The sequence below is a fragment of the Pelophylax lessonae genome (genome assembly GCF_965119305.1).
Source record: "Pelophylax lessonae genome assembly, chromosome: 11".
Lineage (NCBI taxonomy): Eukaryota > Metazoa > Chordata > Amphibia > Anura > Ranidae > Pelophylax > Pelophylax lessonae.
Genome location: NC_138778.1, coordinates 92,115,520 through 92,137,098, shown reverse-complemented (window position 1 = coordinate 92,137,098; position 21,579 = coordinate 92,115,520). Strand labels below are relative to the sequence as shown.

Sequence of the window (21,579 nt, the reverse complement as noted above, 5' to 3'; positions counted from 1 at the left end):
CTGTGAAAAATTTGTTTGTGGAGTTATTGAAGATGGGGCGTTCAAAACGCCTGAAGAATGCAAAGATAGATGAAATGAGAGACCGGATTCTATGGATGGAGGGGATGTTACCGTCTGAACCAGCCCCATCCATGCCTAAAGAGAGTATACTAAAGAGGAAGGTTGTTGTCCCTAGCAACACTGATGAAACTGCTATGGAGACGCAGTGTGCTCAGATGAAAAGTAAGCTCAAAATGGAGGAGATGTTGAAACAACTGATTATATCAAATACAGCTCAACAGCAGGCAAATGCAGCTCAACAGCAGGCAAATGCGGATTTTCAGCGGAGCTTTGCAGCTCAACAAAAGGCTCATCAAGAGAGCATGGCAGGCTGGAAACAGAGACGCCAGCAGCCAATGGAGGCCATCGGTTTGGAGGAAACCGAGTATGTGTGCAGGGCTGAGTTGGATACCATCCTCATGGAAAAGGAAAGTGAAATTCAGACTTTGCAGAAGCAAAGTATGGCTGATATGTTGGAGTTGCGTAATCAGCTGGAAAAAAGTCTTCAGTCTTTGGGAGCTACAAAAATAGACCTGCAGGAGTCGCAGGAACAGAATGTTGCTCTGAAAGCGACATTGTCTCTCAGCGACAAAGAGAAAAGTGAAAGAGAGGCTAAATTACTGAGTACTGTGTATGAGCTCACTACTTTGAGCAATGTGGTAGATGAATGGCGTGCGGACTGTGAAAGTTGGAAAGGGGAAGCCCAACGTGTCCAGCAGCAGTTAAAGGAGAAAGAAGCCTGTGTGGCAGAATTACATTCTTATTCCCAGATGCTAGCCAATGAGGTGAAGGCTCTTATGCAGGGAAAAGGAGATTGTGAACATAAGAGGGAAAAAGTAGAGGCACAGCTTCTGGAATCGCAAGTCAAGGAGTCAGAAGGTGACCGATTGTGTGCTAAGCTGTCAGAGAAGGCAAACCGACTGCAGGTTGAGTTGGACAATGTTACAAATCAGCTTTCTCAAGCAGACAGCAAATCTAGAGAAATTGCGGAAGATTTTTCTATCTTGGAATCGCAGCTGCAAGACACGCAGGAACTCTTACAGGAAGAGAGGTGTCAAAGGCTGAGTTTTAGCACAAAGCTCAAACAAATGGAAGATGAGAAAAATGGCTTCCTGGAACAATTAAAAGAGGAGGCGGAAGCAAAGAAAAACCTATCAGAGCAAGTCGCAACATTGCAAGCTCAGATAGCGGATATGAAAAAACGCATGGAAGAAAGCGTTGGTTCATTACAGTGTGTTGAAGATGTGAAAAAGAAGTTTGATCAGATGCTTGGTGAAGAGAAGACTGTGTCTGCAAAATATGCAGAAGAACGCGCACGTGCAGAAACGGAGGTGCGTGATAACGAGAGCAAAGCCCTGTTCTTGGCTCGCTCTTTGGAGGAAGCTCTAGAGTGTAAGGCTGAACTAGAAAGTGTTAAACAGCTGCGTACAGAAATGGAAGAATTGGTCAGCTCCAAGGATGATGTTGTGAAAAGCGTTCAGGAGCTAGAAAAGTCTAAGCGAGCCTTAGAACAGCAAGTAGAAGAGATGAAGATTCCGTTGCAGGAACTGGAAGAGGAATTCCAGGCAACAGAGGATCTGTCCCAAAGAGGGGATAGTGTGCCTGATGCAGTTTTTAAAAGGATCAGTGTTTTGGGGTCTGTCCTGAGTGAGCCTCAGAAATGTGACGACATGTGGCTTGAATCACCCCTTTGGAATAAACCGTTCCTTCAAAAACTTCAAGCATTGGAAAATGTATCATTAGAACTTCAGCAAACAAAGGAGCTGAGTAAGAAATGTGGTGATTTCTCAGTTCAGGCTGAAAACCTAGTGGAGAAAACTAAGGCTGTTGGTGAAAACGTGAAGCAAATGAATAAGTGCCTTTCAGGGAGTGTTTCCAAAATGGAACTGGTGAAAGACGGGTGGCAGAAGTTTGATCGTGATCTTGAGATGCATTCCATGTGGAATTCAGATAGAGAAAAAGAACTAGGTGACCTTGAGCGGTCAAATAGTTCAGCAGAAAGTGCATTGAAGAAACCTGTAAAAGAATGTGTTGCAGTTCCATGCTTCTTCACTGATGCAGAGAGGAGGTCTATAATGGATACCACCCAGATCGCTGGGTTCAACTGTGTTGTTGCCTTTGACCCCTATGTTGGTGGAAGGAAAGTTGATGATGTTCTGGTTGGCTTCTTCTGTGAAGAGTTTGGCAAGAAATATAAACTCAATATCAAATCAAATAGTAGGCCTTTACTGCGACTCGCTCAGGAGGGCGAAAAGTTTAAGAAGTTGATGAGTGCAAATGCTTCAGATCTGCCTATGAATATGAAATGTTTGGTGAATGATATTGATATCTCTGGGAAAAGGAACAGGGGTCACTTTGAAGAAATGTATGACAGCCTGTTGTCTCAATTGGAAAATCCTCTGCACAGCATCTTAGAGCAAGCAAAGCTCAAGAAGGAAGATCATTCCCTTTTACAACAAAAAGTCAATGATTGTGTACAGCTGTATGGAGAGGCAACTCAAGTCACAGAGGGATGTCAAGAGTCCCTACTTGGAACAAAGCTTAGTGAAGCAAAGGTTCTCAAAGTTTTGTGGAAAACATTTATGGATTGCAGAGAGAGGCGTCTTAAGAATGTTGAAGACATTAAGACTAGCCCAATTGAGTTGCCTATGGATCACGGACCTCCATGGTGGATTGGACAGACGGTTATGAGGGACAAGCTGTCTGACATTTATGAGAAAGCTGTCAATGAAGATGACAGAAACGAGAAGGAGCAAAATTATGCCAAAAATGCAGTTGAAGAATGTGTATATGAGATGAGGGACAAACTGTGTGGCATTTATGAGAAATCTGTCAATGAAGATGACAAAACAGTTTCATCCGGAAGCTTGAGGATAATAGGAGGCTTATCAGTGAGTCAGCAGTGCCTGACACATGCGTGCCTGGAAATATGTGTCCCAACCCTAGGGTTGAAACAAGAGGGGGGGGTATGTGACAGGAAGTCAGGTAAATCTGGGAATGTAGTCACTGAGAGGAGACACATTCCCACCTGCTTTGAAAAGTTCACTAATTATTATAGGGTGTCGGCTGCCAAAGGCAGCAGGAAGGTGTAAAGAAGTTGAAAAACCATTCAGCTGTTCAGAATGAGGAGATCAAGGCCTCTATAATTTGTCCAGAGAAAATCTATTGAGTGCTGCCTCCTGTCGCCGTGGGGGCTGGGAGAGGAAGGCAGACAAACGGCTGCATCCTGACGCCATGTGGGTAGAGGACAGTCCTGTGTGCCCCCTGAAAGCTGAGTGAGCATGGGGAAGACCTCCTGAAGCGGTGTGCGCTCAGGAGGGTAAAAACGAGTGAAGACGTCTCAAAGGTGAGAAGACGAAGTGTTTCTGTGTGAAAGAAAACAAAGGGACATGTTCAATGGACAATGTTTGTGCTGTGTGAAAAGCAAACAAATGGACATTTGAGTGTCTGCTGTAGGATCAGCAGTGTCGGCCCAACAGTAGGTTGGGAAGACTTCTTAGGTAGGTTCCAGCGTGAGAAGGTAGCCGCCCACAGAGGCAAGGATTTATTTTGTCTTTTATTTTATTTTGGCTGTTTTGACGCTTGCAATTGTGTGAAGTAAATTGCATGAATAAATCAGTCTTGTTTTCAACCTCTGCTCGGCTATCTCTCTGTGAAAACGCACCCCCAAAGGGGTCATCCACGCCTACCACCGAGCTAATCCCTCACACTAAACACAACAAACATATTAGAAAAAGTATTACGACGCATAGTGTCTCTAAACATTTTAAAAATGCCCATGAAAAAAAATCCTAGATCTATGCAATTTTGGGGTATAGAAAAAGTTGATAAACATTGGAGAGATGGCAACTACATTAGACAACTTAGTAAAAGGGAATCCTTTTGGATTTCTGAAACCAAAGTACTCTCACCAAGAGGTTTAAACCTAGAATTTGACCTGAATAGATAGTCAATAAATGATTAATAGTGTTCTATTTTAGGGCAATAAGATAGGATTTATGTGGGACTCTCACAAAATATAGTGGATATTTTTTAATATAATTTTTAATAAAAAGTTTTTCAGTTGAGTTAATTTATTCTATTGTACTTATTTTATTTTTTTATTATTTCACATATACTGTATATGTAAACTATATACACTGTCTTTTGTGAAGTAATATTTTAATATGATGATGTATGGTTAGTTTTATATGTGATCTTATATGGTTTTCTAAAATATATTTTATTTGCATTTATGTTATCATTGTATATAATGATGTTACGGTGATTGATAAATTAATTATTTATAATGGATATGTGACACATTCCCAACCAAGTAGGAAAAATAAAACATATGGGTTTGTTTCATGCGCCACAATGTTATTAGATCGTTTGGTGTTGTGGTTTTATAATGTGTCCTGCATCGGGAATATTAGGTGTAGAGCCACTTGGGTGATAGTGATTGAGGCATCTTTGTATAGGAAGTAGCTGTTGGCTCCCCTATGGTGTGGTCATTGCTCTGAGTTTGTGTATGTGGACTGAGTGTCCCGTGTGGTGGGATAGCTGGGCTTGCGGGAGGTGTCACCGGACTGTCAGTTCCGGTTAACACATGCAGCCACGTATGGAGTCTGTAGGAGAGGAGCGCTGATGATTGGAGGGAGAGGGTAAGTTATGAATGGAAGCGGCAGCCCTGATCCCTGCATGTGATATGGAATCGTCAGTTAATTCATCTTAGCCAACTCACTCAGCGATGCACAGTATTTGGGAATATGAGAGCTGATGATTAGAGGGAGGGGGCATGAGAGAATAGGATCAGTAATTCAGTCTCCTATTGGATGGGGGACTCATTAAGCTGACACACAATTGAATCAGATAACAGGAAGGTAAATTTATTGGTTTTATAAAAGAGGTTAGGTCATATCTTAGCTCCACCCCACTGAAGAAAATGGATTTTTGTAAAATCCTTTTCTCTTAAGCTCATTGACAGACGTAGTCCTCCTTGATTAATATCAACTCGGGTTATACTGCCCTCTACAGGAGTAGGACTAGACAGGAAAGAAAACGTTCTGGCCACACCCTAGGGGCAGTCCCAGAGAGTATATCCTCTCACTTCCTGCTACAGCAAATCAGTTATGTCACAAAGCAGTGTTTAGAGAATTTTAACCCAACCCAACTCAAAAACAGAGGGGCGGGTACTACGTCTGTCAATGAGCTTAAGAGAAAAGGATTTTACGGTAAGATTTTACAAAAATCCATTTTTCTCTGTCGCTCATTGACAGACGTAGTCCTCCTTGATAAATATCAACTCGGGACGTCCCAAAGCAGTGCCACAAATGAGGGGTGGGATAACAGAAATCAAAATCCAGAAGGCCCAACCGGAGCCAACCAGAAGCATCAAGGGCTCATCAAGCAAAAAGATGAGACCTAAGTGAAAAAACCCAACAAACCCTCGGGGTAGATCAACGGTCTCCTCAAATCAGTGGGTCGCTGATCCGGCCGGCAGGTGGTGCTGTGGAGCAGAGGAGCAGAGCGCGGGATCAGAGGCTGACAGGGCGTGCAAGAGAGAGGAGTGTGTGAGGAGTGTGTGCGTGATGACCGCGTGTGAGTAACCCCCCCCCCCCCAGGAGAGCAGCGGCGGGGAGCGGCGCTCGAACCCCCCCCCCCAGAAGCGAGCGGGTCAGTAACCCCCCCCTCTCTTGTTGCGGGTGGCGAGCGGTGCAGTAAACCCCCCCTTTTGCGGCGGGCGGCGAGTGGTGCGGAACCCCCCCCAGAAAGAGAGGGAGCAGAGGAGACTAGCGGAGCAAAGGCTGACCGGGAAGTGACAGAGGGAGGCGGGTGCAGAGCGGAGACTGACCGTCTGAGGAAAAAAAAAAACAGCCAGGAACTGCTAGTGACAGGCTTAAAGGGACACACACTAGGTAAGTAAGACTGGTGACTGAGATTGTACACTGACTGAGGGTGTAGTGTAGTACCTGAGTATCTGTGAGTACCTATTACTACCTGAGTATCTGTGAGTACCTATTACTACCTGAGTATCTGTGAGTACCTATTACTACCTGAGTATCTGTGAGTACCTATTACTACCTGAGTGTCTGGGAGTACCTATTACTACCTGAGTATCTGTGAGTACCTATTACTACCTGAGTATCTGTGAGTACCTATTACTACCCGAGTGTCTGGGAGTACCTATTACAGGGGTAATGAATTAAAATTCAAGGAGGTCCGGTCGGTAAAATTTTCTGTGGGCCGAGGTCCGAATCTGAAGTCTGTGCTATGACTCAGAAAGATGGGCAAAACAAAAACGTGTCCATCAGCGTTGCTCTTAACATAAAATATGCCCATTTGAGTGCCCCTTAACATAAAATGTGTCCATCAACGTGACCCTTAGCATAAAATTTGCCCATCAGCGTGACCCTTAACATAAAATAAGGGGCACGCTGATGGGCACATTTTATGTTAGGGGGCACTCTGATGGGCACATTTTGTTAGGGGGCACTCTAATGGGCAAAACAAAACGTGTCCATCAGTGTTGCTCTTCACATAAAATATGCCCATTAGATTGCCCCTTAACATAAAATGTGCCCATCAGAGTGCCCCCTAACATAAAATGTGCCCATCAGCGTGACCCTTAGCATAAAATTTGCCCATCAGCGTGCCCCCTAGCATAAAATGTGCCCATCGGCGTGACCCTTAGCATAAAATTTGCCCATCAGCGTACCCCCTAGCATGAAATGTGCCCATCAGCGTGACCCTTAGCATAAAATGTGCCCATCAGCGTGCCCCTTAACATAAAATATGCCCATCAGCGTGACCCTTAACATAAAATAAGGGGAACGCTGATGGGCACATTTTATGTTAGGGGGCACGCTGATGGGCATATTTTATGTTAGGGGGCATTCTGATGGGAACATTTTATGTTAAGGGGCACGCTGATGGGCAAAACAAAAACGTGTCCATCAGCGTTGCTCTTAACATAAAATATGCCCATTAGAGTGCCCCTTAACCTAAAATTTGCCCATGAGCGTGACCCTTAACATAAAATAAGGCGCACGCTGATGGGCACATTTTATGTTAGGGGGCACTCTAATAGGCATATTTTATTTTATGGGGCACTCTAATGGACACAAATGTGTGCCCCTTAACAAAATATGCCCATCAGTCTGCATTTTATAAAAATGTGCCCCACATACCTTTTGGAGAGGAAAATGCGGGAGCCAGGAGCAGCGAACATCAGAGGGGCAGGGCGTGCATGTGATGTCACGCCCCAGCTCACGGATAGGCTGAGTGTGAGAGTCAGGAGCCGCAGTTAGGAGCAGGGGGGGCGGGGCCCGCATGTGACGTCACAGCCCAACTCGCGGCTGGCTAGGAGGGAGCCGAAGAAAGAAGCAGGGGGCGGGGCGCACACACGGAATGTCACTGGTTGCTGGGACACCCGCGGTCCCAGCAAACCAATGCCTACTTACAGTGGCGGCCTGACGGGTCCGGGCGGAAGCATCGTGCGGGCCGCTCCTGGACCGCGGGCCGCTCCTGGACCGCGGGCCGCCATTTAGTGACGGCTGACCTATTACTACCTGAGTATCTGTGAGTACCTATTGCTATCTGAGTGTCTGTGCGTACCTATTGCTATCTGAGTGTCTGTGAGTACCTATTAGTACCTGAGTGTCTGGGAGTACCTATTATTACCTGAGTATCTGTGAGTACCTATTGCTATCTGAGTGTCTGTGAGTACCTATTGCTATCTGAGTGTCTGGGAGTACCTATTACTACCTGAGTGTCTGGGAGTACCTATTACTACCTGAGTGTCTGGGAGTACCCATTGCTACCTGAGTGTCTGGGAGTACCCATTGCTACCTGAGTGTCTGGGAGTACCTATTGCTACCTGAGTGTCTGGGAGTACCTATTTCTACCTGAGTGTCTGGGAGTACCTATTACTACCTGAGTGTCTGGGAGTACCTATTGCTACCTGAGTGTCTGGGAGTACCTATTACTACCTGAGTGTCTGGGAGTGTCTGTGCGACTGAGAGTGTTGTGCTTCTGACCGGGCTGTGCGACTGAGTGTTGTGCGTCTGACCGGGCTGTGCGACTGAGTGTTGTGCGTCTGACCGGGCTGTGCGACTGAGTGTTGTGCGTCTGACCGAGCTGTGCGACTCAGTGTTGTGCGTCTGACCGGGCTGTGCGACTCAGTGTTGTGCGTCTGACCGGGCTGTGCGACTCAGTGTTGGGCGTCTGACCGGGCTGTGCGACTGAGCGTTGTGCGTCTGACCGGGCTGTGCGACTCAGTGTTGGGCGTCTGACCGGGCTGTGCGACTGAGCGTTGTGCGTCTGACCGGGCTGTGTGACTTAGTGTTGTGCGTCTGACCGGGCTGTGCGACTGAGTGTTGTGCGTCTGACCGGGCTGTGCGACTCAGTGTTGTGCGTCTGACCGGGCTGTGCGACTGAGTGTTGTGCGTCTGACCGGGCTGTGCGACTTAGTGTTGTGCGTCTGACCGGGCTGTGCGACTTAGTGTTGTGCGTCTGACCGGGCTGTGCGACTCAGTGTTGTGCGTCTGACCGGGCTGTGCGACTGACCGGGCTGTGCGACTGAGTGTTGTGCGTCTGACCGGGTTGTGCGACTGAGTGTTGTGCGTCTGACCGGGCTGTGCGGCTGTGAGTGTTGTGCGACTGACCGGGCTGTGCGGCTGTGAGTGTTGTGCGACTGACCGGGCTGTGAGATTGTGAGTGTTGTGCAACTGAGTGTCAAGTGAGTGGAGCGGAATACCAGAGGGTGAGAAGGTAGCGTTAGGAAGCCAGGAAATAGCCACATAGGATAGACTTAAATCGCTGAATCCCCATTAGATTAGATTAGTAGGTACAATGCCTGGCGGGTGTGGAGATGCGACTCGGTGTACATCTTGTGATATGTATGCGTTCCTCAGACATGTGATCGAGGGCGAATACAAATGCGCAAAATGTAAGCACGTTGCTTCCCTGGAAGCTCAGGTCCTGAATCTAGGGAAGCAGCTGGCATCACTGAGACGAATGTCCATACCGGAGGAGAGCCAGGATCGTACCAGTCAGGTGCAGACAGGGGTCTGCACAGAGGTGGGCGGAGTATCGGAGGTGCAGGCATCAGAGCAGAGTAGAGGGGTGACAGTTAGGAGGGGTAGAAGGGGACAAGGCAAGGAGGCTGATCCTGGGCTGGAGCACGCCAATAGATACGCCCCGTTGTGTGATGTTGGGGAAACCAGTCAGGGACCAGCATTGCTGGAGCAGAGCGACGCCCCTAGCTGCCAGGGGAAGAACTCCTCCAGTGAGGCCGGGAGAAAGGGAAAGGAAAGACAGGTGCTGGTGGTAGGGGACTCAATTATTAGAAGGACAGATCGTGTAATCTGTGACAAAGACCGTGTGCGCCGAACAGTCTGTTGTTTGCCGGGCGCTCGGGTTCGGCACATCGCGGATCGGGTGGACAGATTACTGGGTGGGGCTGGGGAAGACCCAGCTGTCATGGTACACGTGGGTACCAATGACATAGGCAGAGGAAGACGGAGAGTCCTAAACGATTTCAGGGACTTAGGCGCTAAGTTGAGGACTAGGACCTCCAAGGTAGTATTTTCCGAAATACTACCTGTACCTCGAGCCACACCAGAGAGGCAGAGGGAGATTAGGGAAGTTAACGAGTGGCTGAGGAGCTGGTGTAGTAAGGAGGGTTTCGGGTTCCTGGAGAACTGGGCCGACTTCTCAGTCGGTCACCGGCTCTTTGGTAGGGACGGATTGCACCTAAATGGGGTGGGTGCAGCCGTACTGGGTGAGAGGATGGCCAAAAAGTTAGAGGGGCTTTTAAACTAGGGAATGGGGGGGGAGGGTACAGATGTAGAATTAGCCAGTGGAAAGCAAGTTTCAGAGGGCAGAAATGGGGGCATTAGCGGTAGGGTGTTCGGAGCTCCTAAACCCAGGGTGGGTATGGGGAAAAATCAAGAGAGCAGCCTAAAAACATCAAATGAGGATAAATGTAACCGATCAAAATTACGAGGTTTGTATACCAATGCCAGAAGCCTGGCCAACAAGATGGGAGAGCTGGAGCTGCTGATGTTTGAGGAGGACTTAGATTTTGTGGGGATAACTGAGACTTGGTTTGACAGCTCTCATGACTGTATGGCGACCATTCAGGGGTATTCCCTTTATCGCAGAGATAGAGAGGGTAAAAAAAGGGGAGGGGTATGTCTGTATATTAAGAACAGTATACAGGTAAATATGAGGGATGATATTAATAATGGAGCTAAGGACGAGGCAGAATACCTATGGGTAGAGCTTCAAAGGGAAGGCACGGTGGGGAAGGTAATATTGGGCGTATGCTATAGGCCCCCCAACCAGAGGGAGGAGGGTGAGGCGGACCTCATGTTACAGATAGTATTGGCAGCAAGGATGGGAAATGTCATTATAATGGGAGACTTTAATTATCCGGATATAGACTGGGCAGAAGGAACCGCGCACTCAGCCAAGGCTCGGCAGTTCCTAAATGTTTTGTAGGACAATTTCATGGGTCAGATGGTGAATGCACCGACAAGAAACAATGCGGTACTTGACCTACTGATTACCAACAATACAGACCTGCTCACGGATATAGAAATACAGGAAAACTTAGGGAACAGTGACCATAGGTCAATTGGTTTCAGTATTAATTACAGTAATAGGAAACACAAGGGTAATATAAGGACACTGAATTTCAAAAGAGCCAATTTCCCTAAACTGCGCTTGCTGCTAGAAAATATCAAATGGGATAGAACCCTGGGAACAAAGAACACGGAGGAAAAATGGGAGTGCTTCAAGAGCATACTTAACAAGGGGGTGGGCCAGTGCATTCCACAGGGAAATAAATTTAAAAGAGCAAAACTAAACCCTGGGTGGCTAAACTCCAACATAAAAATGTATATTAGAGCTAAAGAAAAGGCCTTCAAAAAATACAAGACTGAGGGGTCATTGGCAGCATTTAAGCACTACAAAGAGTGTAATAAGAAATGTAAAGACGAAATCAGGGCGGCTAAAATAGAACACGAGAGACATATAGCGGAGGAGAGTAAAAAGAACCCCAAGAAGTTCTTTAAGTATATAAACAGTAGGAAAGCGAGGCCAGAGCACATTGGCCCCATAAAAGATGATAAAGGAAAAATGGCCACTGAGGACAGAGAAAAGGCGGAAGTGTTAAATAATTTTTTTTCTTCAGTCTTCACAAAGGAATCGGGGGGCTACGCGAACCTTGCTTGTAAGGCCGAACTAAATAATACACCTCAGGAAGTGCCGCCATGGCTAACAGAGGATAGACTTAGAGCTAAACTAGAGAAACTTAACATAAATAAATCCCCGGGACCGGATGGCTTGCACCCGAGGGTTCTTAATGAGCTCAGCCAGGTGATTGCCAGACCATTATTCTTGATCTTTAAGGATAGTTTACAGACGGGTTTGGTGCCAGCTGATTGGAAAAAAGCCAACGTGGTACCAATATTTAAAAAGGGGCCAAGATATATCCCGGGTAACTATAGGCCGGTCAGCCTAACATCAGTAGTCTGCAAAATTTTGGAGGGGATGTTAAGGGACCACATACAAGACTTTAGTAATGAAAACGGTATTATAAGTAGTAATCAGCATGGATTCATGAAAAATCGTTCGTGCCAAACCAATCTATTAACCTTCTACGAAGAAGTGAGCAGCTAGATAAAGGAAAGCCTGTGGATGTGGTGTATCTGGACTTTGCAAAGGCCTTTGACACCGTTCCCCACAAATGCTTACTGTACAAACTAAGGAAGGTAGGTATGGACCATAAGGTGAGTACCTTGATAGAGAACTGGCTCCAGGGGAGAGTACAGAGGGTGGTGATTAATGGGGAGTACTCGGATTGGGTGGGTGTGGAAAGTGGGGTCCCCCAGGGTTCCGTCCTGGGACCAATCCTGTTTAATTTATTTATAAATGATCTGGAGGAGGGGATATCGAGTACAATCTCAGTATTTGCAGATGATACTAAATTAGGCATGCCAATATCTTCTTTGCAGGATGTGGAAACCTTGCAAGCAGACCTGAACAAAATAACGGGGTGGGCAACTACATGGCAGATGAGATTTAATGTTGAAAAATGTAAAGTAATGCACTTGGGGGCCAGAAACCAAGCTACTCACTAGGGGGGGAACCTCTGGGTGAGTCTAGGATGGAAAAGGACTTGGGGGTACTGGTAGACAACAGGCTTGGCAGTGGCATGCAATGCCAAGCCGCCGCAATCAAAGCCAACAGAATACTGGGTTGTATAAAAAAGGGGATTCACTCCAGAAATAAAGAGATTATTCTCCTGCTTTACAAGACTCTGGTCCGGCCAGATCTGGAGTATGCTGTCCAGTTCTGGGCACTGGTCCTCAGGAAGGATGTGCTGGAACTGGAGAAAGTCCAGAGAAGGGCAACAAAAATAATTAGGGGAATGGAGGACATCAGCTATGAGGAAAGACTACAAGCACTGAACCTATTCTCTCTGGAGAAGAGACGATTGAGGGGGGATATGATATCAATGTACAAATACTGTACTGGCGACCCGAGCATAAGGAACAAACTATTCAGAGAAAGGAGATACAATAAGACACGTGGCCACTCACTAAAATTTGAGGAAAGGCTGTTTAACCTTAAAGTGCGTAAGGGGTTCTTCACTGTAAGAGCGGTAAGGATGTGGAATTCTCTTCCACAGGCAGTCGTATCAGCAGGGAGCATTGATCGTTTCAAAAAACTATTAGATGGACACCTTAAAGACCACAACATACAGGGGTATACAATGTACGGTTAAAAGCAAACACACACACACATCAAAGGTTGAACTGGATGGACTGATGTCTTTTTTCAACCTCACTAACTATGTAACTATAAAATTGCGGCCTGCAAAACCTTGCGGCCAAATGAGGCATCCGACGATGCCATCACATCAACTTTATAAAATTTTGTAAAGGTATGAACCGACGATCAAGTAATCGCCTTGAAAACCTGGACCCCTGACGCCTGATGGTGGAAGGCCCAGGAAACACTAAGCACCCGAATAGAGAGCGCCTTAACAGGGAACGGAGGATTCCGACCCTTAAATAGAATAAGCCTGTACTACCATCTGTCTAATCCATTTGGAGATAGTCGTGGCAGATGCAGGCAACCCTTTTCCGGGGCCATCCGTGATCACAAAAAGTGAATCCGTTTTACGGAACGATTCCGTAGTCTTCAGGTATACCCTGATTGCCCGAACTACATCCAAGGAATGCAACGCACATTCCCGAGGATGATTGGGCTGAGGACACAAGGAAGGTAGCACAATATCTTCATTCAGATGAAAATCTGAAACCACCTTAGGAAGAAAGGATGGCTTCGGATGAAGAACTACCTTATCCCTATGAACCACTAGATATGGGGAATGGCGTGCAGAAGTGATGGCCACCAAGAAGGCCACCTTCTGGGATAATGTAAGCAAGGGAATCTCCCTGATATTTTCAAAGGGAGGTTTCTGCAGAACCGACAAAACCAAATTAAGATCCCAGGGCGGTAAGGGCACGCGCACTGGCGGAGCCAAGTGCCGCACCCCCTGGATGAAATTCCGCACCAAGGAATGAGTAGCCAGCGGCTTCTGAAAGAAGATTGCTAACGCTGAAAACCTGACCCTTGATGGTGCTCAAGGATAGTTTCTGCTCAACCCCCTTTTGCAGAAAAGCCAAAATTCGGGTCACCAAATAGGTACGTGGGGGAAATCCCAACGATTCACACCACGCAATATAAGTCTTCCATGTGCTTTCCTTGCTTTAATAGAGTAGGAATAACTGAAGCTGACAATCCCCTGTTCTTCAGTACCTGGGTCTCAATGGCCAGGCCGTTAAAACCAGCGACTGTAAAGCACGATGGAAGATCGGTCCTTGAGACCGCAGATCCTCCCTGAGAAGAAGTCTCCAAGGAGCGTCTGCCACTAGCCTGCCCAAGTCGGCGTACCCGGCTTGACGAGGCCAGCCCGGAAATACCAGGATAACTGAAGTTCCCTCCACCTCTATCCTGCGGAGAAATCTCAGCAGTAACTTGAGAGGGGGGAAGACATACAGTAGCTGATACTTCCCCTACGGGGCGCTCAGCGCGTCTGCTGCGTCCGCTAGAGGATCGCGGGCGCGAGCCCTGTTGAGCCAACCTGCCAACAGATCCATATCCGGGGAGCCCCAATGAAGGGACAGCTGGTGAACTACCTCTGGATGAAGAGACTATTCCTCTTGATCCAGAATCTGACGGCTGAAATAATCTGCCTGTCCACCCCCGTGATAAATATCGCGGAGGGAACTGGAACAACTGTTCCCCTAATAAGAATGTTGGCCACTTCTATGGCCGCCAGAGCACTCTTGGTGCCCCTTGGTGATCGACATAAGTCATGACCGTGGCATAGTCCGATTGGATCCGAACCAAACTGCCCTGGAGCTGCTCGGTCCAGTAAATCAGACAAAGTCTGATCGCTCTCAGTTCCAACACATTTATCGTTAACCTGGAATTTATCAGAAGAAATGACTTCCCCTGGCTGAGCATCGGAGACCGAAGCCACCAGACCAGAGCCTCCCTGGTCCGCTCGCTCAATCGGATCCGATTGTCCAGGGAATCGGGATTCCGATTCCATATGAGAAGAATCTCCTCTTTGGAGAATTCGGGTATGAGACTGGGCAAACGGTACTGCCTCTAAGGAGGCGACCATCAATCCCAGCCAGTTGACGGACAGCAACATCCGAATCATTGACTGAATCTTCTGGAGTTTCTCCGCATGGAGAAACACTCTTGCCAAGGATGTATCCAAATTTAGGCCCAGATAGTTCAGTCTTCTGGTGGGAACCAGGGATGATCTTTGGGAAAAGCAAAGAAAACGCTGATGTCCTGCGAAGATGGGGATATGAAGATAGGCATCCTAAATGTCTATGGACGCCAGGAAATTCCCCTGATGCAGGGAGGCCACCACTGTATGGATGGACTCCCTCTCTTCCAAGACCAGAATTGGACGCACCTAGCCCTTTTTCCTGGGCATTGTGAACAGGTTCGACTAGAACTCCTCCAAGGAATGGGAACTACCACTGCTTGTTGCATCAAGCTGTCCCCCGCAAAGCTTTTTAAGCGACCCGGGGATGTCGAATATTGGAAGGGAAGAATCGCACCGGTGGAAGTGATCGAACTCGATCTTGTATCCCGACCACATGACCTTGCAAACCCCTTTATCCGGGATTCTGGGAAGCCCTGGATCCGGAAACCAGTGAAGACGTCCCCCCACCCTAGAGATGGGTGGGGCCCATTCTGTCATTTCAGCGAGATAACAGTGGCTTTATTTAGTCTGGAAATCGGTGAGTCCACTATTGGTGGTACCGTCCATCTTAGTAATGAGGGATTCCTCAAAATGATAGCGCCTAGCAATGCGTTTGGAAATAGCAGGGGCTCTTTTACGGACGACCCCATTTGGGCAAGGGAAACCCTTCACCATTTTAGTAGGCTTGCTAGTACCAAAAAAGGAATATTAGTCTCAGCTACCTCTGCCGGTGTAACCTCAAGATTTAAGGTTTCCCGGACAGACACAACTAGTGCTTCCACCAACGCTTCTTGTGCTATGGCGGAGGCAGAAGCGTCCTCCTCACTGTCTGAGGAGACCGTACCTGAGACAACAACCCCAGAAAAGGGACTGCAATGACCAGCTCAGAATCAGTATCTGAAGTATCAGATGACATAGGGGTAGGCGGGGGGTCGCTCTTCTTGACCCCCGTCCCTGACAGGCTACCTCCACCCGGGATACCAAAGACTCCAAAACTGCTGATAATGCATCATCACAAGTGGGGTACTGGAGGTTCCTGCGGCCACCCCAAGGGGATCAGGTGGGGATACATGAGTGGCAGGGTTCATGTAACAAGACACTTGCCAGCAAACACAAAAAAATTAATTGCAAGAAAAAAACATTTTTTTTTTTTTTTTTTTATACTTAGACCCCCAGCGCAATAGCGCCCCTCAGTCTACCTGCTTGGACCCCTCAGAAAGAGAGAGAGAGACCCCAAGGCTCACCTGATGCACAGAAGTTTCTTATCAACCTGCTTCCAGGACTGTCTGTTACAGACAGGAAGTCTTTGGCTTGCTTTCCCGGGCCAAGGAGGCGGCTCCGCCCCTTTACACGCCTTCCGGCGCCTCCCAATTACTCCACGATGTGTTTGGTCACCTCAAACATGGCCGCCCCCATGCTGGAGACACGAGGCTACGCCAATATGGCGGCCTCATGCGATCTGCAGGAAAATGGCGGCGGCCTGTGTAGGATAGAGGCGGCTAGCAGCAGCCTGCGGGAGGTGTGCATTCGGCCTGTGCGGCCTGCGGAAGTGCCTCGGCCTGCGGGAGGCTGTGTGGCCTGTGGAAGTGACCGGCTTTCTGGAGGGATGGCGATCTGTGGCTGCAGTAACTCAGGCATAGGCATCGGCCTGTGTACACACTATGACAGGTAGGATACCTCTATATCTCAATAGTAATGCCTTTTAGTAGTCTGCCACTGACTTCAGTCACCCTTACAGTCATATAGTGACTTTAGATAGTCAGCTCCCAAACCAAGCCTCCTGGTTTCTATTCACAAAATCACACTCAAATTGGGGGATCTGTGACCTGTTATAGATAGAGGAGAGACCCAGGTGTCCGACCATCCCAGAGAGGGGCCCACGTCCCCAACAAACCCCACAGGGGGAGAGTGGGAACATTCTACTCACCATACCGGAACCAGGCGGGCGCCAACTCCTGACAGAACCCCTCTCCACCGGAGTGGGGGGGCTATCGACCAATGTGGACGCCGTGACTCTGCTGGTCATTGGCGTCCAGGCGAGACGTTTAACTCGCAGGGTCAGTGCCCGTCCAGTGGGACTATGTCGCGGCCGACCCAGCGCGGAGCTATGGTCTGCACGCGCTCGTAGGCTGAACTGGGGTGACCACTGGATCTCAACATCCAGCCCGTCGTTTAGTTTCAGCGTGCTTGCTTGAAGATCTCACAGGAACACTGGAGAAAAAAAGCTGTTTAAAAAAGTATTTCTAAAAAAAAATCCTGCCAGGACCGAAGATCCTAGCAAGGAATCTAGGTCCTTACTCCTAACTAGACAGAAAAAAACTGATTTGCTGTAGCAGGAAGTGAGAGGATATACCCTCTGGGACTGCCCCTAGTGTGTGGCCAGAACGTTTTCTTTCCTGTCTAGTCCTACTCCTGTAGAGGGCAGTATAACCCGAGTTGATATTAATCAAGGAGGACTACGTCTGTCAATGAGCGACAGAGAAAGTTAGTTTGAGAACGCAACGCGTCTGGAGGCAGGAGCTGACATTTGGCTATACTCATGACCATTACCGACTTTTACTGCTGAAAGCCAGTGGATGTATACTAGGAGCATATTACAGCTGGCACGGCTTAGTGCTACATTATGTGAGTGAGCTCTTTTCCTTTGTGTTATAATAAACGTTTTTACAGAGAGCACTAGATATACTGCTTTTGTTCCCTATGGTGGACCATTATATATGAGGAAAAACTGGGATCCTGATACATCCAAAGACATCCATTCAGAGTTTTTATTCCGCCCTAATGGGGGAACAGCGTTTTGACTCTCTGGTGAAACGGCAGTCAAAGCTGGAGGTGGGCAGCTAGTAATCACTGAGTCACTAATCAATCAGTTGATTATCTCACACGGAGGTGGTAGGATTATCCATTGATCCTTTGGACTGATTAAAGAGGTTGTAAACCCATCATTTTTTTTTTTTTTGCAACCTGAAAGAGAAACACATAATGAGCTAATATGCATCGCATACTAGCTCATTATGCAATACTTACCTTAGAACGAGCCCCCGCCATGCCGCCCGCTTACTTGTAGGACAGGCGACATGTCCAGTCGCCCGTCTTCCGGGATCGCGGCATCCGGCCATCTAATTGGCCAGAGCCGCGGTGACATCACTCCCGCGCACGCGCGTGGGAGCCGATGGTCACGGCACGGGGCTCTGAAGGAACGGCGCCAGTGACGTCACTGGCTGCATGTAAGGTAAATATCTCCTAAACGGTACATGTTTAGGAGATATTTACAGTACCTATAGGTAAGCCTTATCATAGGCTTACCTATAGGTAAAAGTGTCAGAGGAGGGTTTACTTCCTCTTTAAGTTTATTATCCCTCATAGAGGTGGCAGAATTCATTTGTTTGTTTATTTTTTGGATCAATTGAATATCACTGGAGCCTTTTTTCCTTTGAACATGTTGTAATAGATACATTGTATATTTATTTCACTTGGAGTTTTTTTGTATTTAGTCACTTTGTATTGATCCTTACTGATACTTACTACTACTACTTTTTATGTAGAAACAATGTTGGTTATTCACAGATGAGTTGAGATTGCGCAGTATTTTTATTACAGTTATAATTATTGGAGTGAAATGGAAAAAAAATACGAGTGGCAATTTAATATTAATTTTTGCACTTGTGTGGTTTATATTTTTTAGATATGGTATTGCGCTGATTAATAATTACTATAATTAGAGTATACATAGATTTAAAATTTTTTGTATAATAAACCCATTTCCTTTACTTAACATAATTTTGCTTGTACAGAATTTTTAATATAGCTCTCAATCACTACTAGGAGCTAGGGATCACTGGGAGCATCCCGCCTATGTGATCCCTAGTTCCTAGTACTTCATCTATCCCTCTTGGCGATTGAGAGCTACATATAAAAAATTATGTACAAGCAAAATTTTATTGAGTACAGAAAATTGGTTTATTATATGAAAAATATTAAATGCATGTATACAGATTTTTTGTATATCATTCCTTTTTTATGTAGAAATTGTATGTGTGGTACTGAGCTCCTGAAGAAGCACAGAAGTGGCGAGAAACATGTCAGGCTGACCGTACTCCAATATTGGACACATGGCCACTGTGTTGGGTGCCTACCCTTGTTGGTATATAGGAAGTCCCTGGCCAAGGGACCTAGGGTTACAATAGTTTTCTGGACAATTGTATCCAATACTTAGGACACTGGTCCACTTTGGTTATTAATGTTTTGTATTTGTATTGTATCGAATTGTTTTTAAAAAGGTATTGTAATAAAATGCATAATTTTTTAACTCACTGTAGCCTTGTGTAAGGTTATGTTGTGCCATTAAAGTCTATTTTCCTAGCAATTTTTGACACCAGTCTAATTTAGGATGAGGCACAGATCTATATGTTCGTGTCCACAGTGACACTCTGTGGTGACATTTAAATAGAAACTGCCTTGTGGAGCCACCACAAAACTGGCTACTGCAGAGCTGCTGGTTGATTATAACCCTTTCAAAATGGTACCACTCTTTTGAAATACAGCCCTGAAGAAGGAGGAAGGCATTTCCCCCAAAACATATTGGCTCTACTTGTTTACTTTTATCCCCAATACCTACCTATAAAATTAATCTTCTCCAATCACCTAAAGCGTTCACTGCTGTAACGCCTCCATTGTCGTTATCAAAAAGGTAGCCGTCCTAGACTAAATTGGAGTCCATCACCACCTAATAATGGGATACAACCCAATGGAAGCAATTCACTGTACACCTGTCACACAGTAACTTGTCGCTAGGCAGCCTTGAGCGGCACTATTCCACTCTTCCACCCAAACTTGATATTCAAATTGAATACTTGATCACAGTGGCTCAATACCATAATCTGTAATCCACTGTCTGCTGGAAGCAGGGGTTACAGATCGCACCACTGCATGCTCCCTGCCGCAGTTTTGGGTAGATGTATGGGTACATCCTCCTTGAACTAGAGAACATCCGGTTAAAGTAGATTTCCAGCTAACACCTAACTATCCTGAAAACTGTCCTCTCCCCACTTCTAACACCTATGCTAACTAACCTGTGTAAGAAAGATCTGTATACAGTACTTACCTATTTTCAGGCTGCTCTAGTCTAGTCACGTGATTCAACTCACCTGTGCCTGCCAGCACGGCTTCAAGAAAGAGCAGGAAGTGCTGACAACAGATGGGCCATTGAAACCTATGAGTGACGTCACCACTCCAGGCATTACCAGCAGTTATCGGAGCGCACTCTCCCCTCCCTGGACTGGAGCAGCCAGAAATTAGTTAAGAATATACAGTACATTCTACCTAGGTTGGTTAGCATAGGTGTTTGGGGGGGGGGGGGATGGGAGAGATGGTAATTTTAAGGCTAGTTAGCTGTAAGCTGGAATTCCACTTTAAGGGAATGCTACTTGTCTGGCTGTTATGCTGACCCTCTACTTTTTGCATCACTTAGTCAGAGGACCCGACCTGTATACTTGTTTTAGATCAGTGATCCCAAGTGACAGGACCAGCATGAGAGAGATAGAATTTGCAGAATGATAAGGAATAGGAAAAGTTAAAAGGAAAAAAGTTCTTACTATGATAAACCAAGTAAGTTTTTCTGAAAAATATCAAAAATACTAAAGTATGAATGACAAAATAAATCCCAAGCACCATATACCTGTATAGCTGTGTTTTATTATTAAGTGGATAAAAGAAAAGGTAAAAGACTTGCAGCAACTAGATTCAGGCAGCTGTTTTTCTAGCGCATTTGTAAAACTACAAGGAAGAACTAGCCGCTAAGGGCAACACCAACATTGCTTTTCCATTATGCAATGAAACTTCTTTAAAGGAATTATGGAAGGATATAGAGGCTTGCACTGCAGACCTCTACTTTAGAAAATGCTAGCTGTCTTGCTGTTTCAGGTGCCTTTGGTACTTTCCGAGACCCTGACCTGAAAACAAGTATTGAGATCAGGATTTCTGACTTCACTATTATTTGTATTCATTCTTCTGTGGGTCAGACAATTTGTATTTTTTAGAAAGAGGTCCATAATGGCAGCCCTTGTATTCCCCTGGGGTTTCCTTTAATAATTGAAAAAAACATATATTGTGACCCCCCCCCTCCTAGAATTCCTGATTCTTACCTGATTAAAGGACTCTTCTCTGGCAATTCCTCATTGTAACAGCAGCAGCAGAAGAGGCGATAGAAAGTTCTCCGCTCTGCCATGGTAGTGCGAGGCATCCAAGTGATGGGTTGGAGGTCTTATCGTGGGTGGCGAACAATTAATTCAGTGTAATTGGGATGAAAGAACAAGGGAGTCACATGTATGACTGAGCAACAGGGAGCCTGCAGCTAAGAAGCATGACAAGAAGAGGGGTGGCTGAAAAACTCATCTATCATCATACTGAAAGGAAGGTGGGAGATAAATACCGAAAGTTCTGCATTATAAATGGCTTAGGGAAGAGACTGCCGTTGGTCTGGAATGCCATATGCACGATGTTTAATACAACCTTTGAATATCTGAAATATATTTACACTTTGCTATTAGTCAGATTCTAGCTGTATTTTTTTGTTTTAGCAAAGGTTAGAAAGCCTGTTCAATTTTCCTAATATATACACTATATTACCAAAAGTATTGGGACACCTACTTTTACACGCACATGAACTTTAATGGAATCCCAGTCTTAATCCAATGGATTTAATTTTGAGTTGGCCCACCCTTTGCAGCTACAGTATAACAGCTTCAACTATTCTG

The 21,579-nt window shown here is 46.3% G+C and overlaps 1 protein-coding gene across 1 annotated transcript in view; it reads right to left on the bottom strand.

Moving 5' to 3' along the window:
* Nucleotides 1-21,085, bottom strand: part of LOC309566665 (melanoregulin-like) — a 145,428-nt gene extending 124,343 nt beyond the window's left edge. Inside the window, exon 1 of the mRNA XM_082271908.1 lies at nucleotides 20,968-21,085. Within this exon, the coding sequence (XP_082128034.1) occupies nucleotides 20,968-21,065 (98 nt within the window). The 5' untranslated portion in view covers nucleotides 21,066-21,085. The remainder of the gene's footprint in view (nucleotides 1-20,967) is intronic.
* Between the last annotated feature and the right edge of the window lie 494 nt (nucleotides 21,086-21,579).